Source organism: Athene cunicularia (assembly GCF_003259725.1).
Source record: "Athene cunicularia isolate RWA chromosome 14 unlocalized genomic scaffold, athCun1 chr14_part1, whole genome shotgun sequence".
NCBI classification, from domain to species: domain Eukaryota; kingdom Metazoa; phylum Chordata; class Aves; order Strigiformes; family Strigidae; genus Athene; species Athene cunicularia.
In genome coordinates, this window is record NW_020799118.1 from 15,121,117 (window position 1) to 15,124,161 (window position 3,045).

General features: G+C 63.7%; 1 protein-coding gene across 1 annotated transcript; it reads right to left on the minus strand.

The window, feature by feature from the left end:
- Positions 1 to 443: 443 nt before the first annotated feature.
- PAM16 (presequence translocase associated motor 16) lies at positions 444 to 2,811 on the minus strand. The gene is made up of 4 exons (XM_026859115.1): positions 2,640 to 2,811; positions 1,839 to 1,978; positions 1,373 to 1,438; positions 444 to 1,203 (listed from the first exon to the last, which is right to left on the minus strand). The coding sequence occupies exons 1-4, from the start codon at positions 2,665 to 2,667 to the stop codon at positions 1,117 to 1,119; spliced, it is 321 nt and encodes a 106-aa protein (XP_026714916.1). The 5' UTR covers positions 2,668 to 2,811; the 3' UTR covers positions 444 to 1,116.
- Between the last annotated feature and the right edge of the window lie 234 nt (positions 2,812 to 3,045).

Genomic DNA, 3,045 nt, shown 5'->3' on the forward strand with positions numbered 1-3,045 from the left:
CCCCGGCACAGGTTGGGGGTCCCGTGTACCTCCTGCTGCCGGGCAGGACCCCTGCCCATGGCTTTCTCTGAACCGGTGTGTGTGGGGGTGTCTCCCCATCCTGCCCCCTCCCCACTGGAAGGAGCCCCGGCCACACGCGCCCCGCGGGGAGCCGGTCTCCCTGCCCTCACCCTCCTGGGGCCGGGGCGCGGCAGCTGCCCAGCTCTGCCACAGCCCCAGCATGGCCGCGGGCCATCGACCAGGCCGCCCCGGCCGGTGTACGGTGTACGTCTCCTTGCTCCTTTGTCGGTTTGTTGTTGCACATTCCAGGACATCAGTATTTTAACGGTTTCGAAGTGCCTTTCTATCGTAGTTTCTGGGTTGTTTTTATTTTCCTCCTGTTGGGCTCCATCGCTGTTAGCATAGCGTTTAAGGACTGCAGAAGTAAGAGATAAGCTAACGACTATAACACTATATTCCTCCAGGGGAGAGGAAGTTTATTAAGAAAACAATAAAGTGAAGTTGAAGTAAGTTCCTGTTTCAGTTCATGACCGTGGTGATGGTGCCGAGGAGCCCATGGTGGGGGCAGAGGGGTGCTGGAGGTGAAGGGCACGATGACAGGGGCACAGCTGGCTCTGCCCAGTGCCCCGGCAGGTCCCCACACTCCCGCTCAGGCAGCCCCGGCACTGGTGAAGCCCCAGGACAAGCCACATGGCCCCTCATCCCAACCCTGAAGCCATCCCGACTGCCCGCCCAGGGTGGGAGAAGGGTAACGGCACAGAGCTCCCGGCACTCCCAGGGTACGGAGCCAGAGGTATCCGCACGCTCAGGCCGAAAGCATCTGAACTCACCACGAAAATAGCTCCTACAGCCTCCTCGGGTGCCATTTGAGCCCTGGCAGCCCTCAGTGCCTCGGGGACACCCCTTCTTCCCCAGCCACCTCCCTCTTCCTCCTTGCCAGGGCAAAACCCAGCCCCTTGTAGGGGCTGATCCCCTCTGGGGCAGTGGGCAGAGGCAGGCAAGTCCCCTCTCCCTCCCCGGGATGCAGAGCGGCCAGGCCAGGTGCTGAAGGACATGGTATTTATTGGCTACCTATAAGTTAAGGGTGAGGGACACGGGGTGCAGGGCTGGCAGGAGTCACGTCTCAACTTTCCACCCCTTCTCCTTCTCATCCTTGGCCTGGATGCGGAGCTCCTCGTCCAGCCGCTCCTTGGCTCTCACCACCTGTGGGACATGGGGATGGGGTGACACAGGGGGATGTGGCTGCCCCCTCCCCTCCCTGCCTCAACTGCAGTGACGCTCAGGCTCTGCCTCTCCCGAATCCCAGGCAGAAGGTGCGGAGGGCAGGGTGGAGAGCCAGCGCAGACCCCCATCCTCACCTCCCTTTGCTCACCTTTGACTGCAGGTAGAAGGAACCTCCCACTGACTTGTCGTTCACCTTGAACAAGTGGTCGTAGTTCTGCCAAAGAGAAGCTCCCTGTCACATTCGTCTCCACCCTCCCCAGCCCCTAACCCCAGCAGCCTCCCACTCCCCGTGGCAGTGCCACGGCTGGCTCTGTCTGACCCCCTGGAGGATCCCCACTCCCCTGGTCAGGCACCACCTCCAGAGAGCCCATGTCCCTTTCCCTGAGCAGCACGGCTGAGAAAACACTGGGACCAAGCCTGGCAAGGCTGCTAATGCCCACGACTGGCTGGCACACTCCACCAGCTAGAGAAGACAAACCTCAAACTGGGATTAACTGGGTACAGGACAGCACCCACGCTCCCTCCGTGGACTAAGCATCACCCCCATGCTAGACAGCATATACAGGGAAGGCCCTGCCAGCACCATCTCTCCCTGGCTCCAAGGTAGCCTTTACCTTCTGGATCTCCTCTGGGTTGAGGTTTGAGACGTTGAGAATCTGCTGAGCTTCCTGGAGGCTGATGCCAATGATCCTGGAGGCAGCGGCGGACTGGGGCCTCTCTGAGCGCCCTCGTGCGTCTGCTGCTGCTCGGCTTGCTGCCCAGAGACACCGAGGGCATGAGTCCCCACAGCGCTGCCCTCTGGGGACCCCCCAGGCCTTGGGTGGGGGCCAGGCAGCGAAGCCCACAGGCTCCCAGATGCTCAGATCCCAGTTTCACCCCTCGGCCCTCCTCATGCTGCCTCAAGCCCGTGGGGGTCACCCAGACAAGGTCCCTGGTGCTGAGGAGGTGGCAGGAACTGGGAGGGCGGATGGAGTGGCACCTGTTTGCTCTCAGTGCTCTCAGCGAGCCAGGTTGCAGGCAGGCAGAGGCAGACAAGGCAGGCCTGGGGCTGCCATGTCCCGGGGGACCATCCTGCTCTGCCCTTTGGGGCTGTGGGGATGTCTCAGAGCCTGGCAGTGGTACTAGGTCCAAGCTGGTGCCTGGGACAGCTGCTGGGAGCCTGGTTTGAGCTGAAACGCCATTAGGCCAGTGCCAGGACGTGGGTGCTGTCACCCTGTGACAAGCCTGGCAAGCGTCCCCCTCCAGGCATGGCCCTGGGGACAGGGAGCAGTGGGGTGCCCCGAGGAAAGGGATAGGGAAGCAGGGTGCAGCCATGCCCCAGGCAGGGCCGGGGATGCAGTGTGGTGCCCAGACCCCTGGGCACGCTCTGTGCAGGGAGCAGCACCCCAGGCCAGGGGCGGCAGCTCGGCTCGTACCTGCAAACTCCTGGCGCAGCGCCCGCATGAAGGCCCGTCCGACCACCTGGGCCCCCACCAGGATGATCTGTGCCAGGTACTTGGCCTGTGGGGACACCCTGCTGTCACAGCCACCCCGGGCCCTGTCCCCACCGAGTCCTTTGCCCTGTCACCTCTCCCCGGCCCTGTCCCCTCGCCTTGTCCCGTCCCCCCGGGGTCCTCCCTTGCCCCTCGCTGGCTCCTGTCACGCCGTGGCCCGGTCCCGCCCCCGTCCTGTCTCCTCTCCCCAGGCTTTGAGGCTCTAAAACCAGCTTCCTCGCACCTTCCCGGGCCCTGTGCCCGCCCCGGGCCCTGCCCAGCATCCTTCTCCGCCTCCCCAGGCCCTGTCCCTCCGTCCCCAGGCTCTGCCCAGCCCGGTCCTCCACCT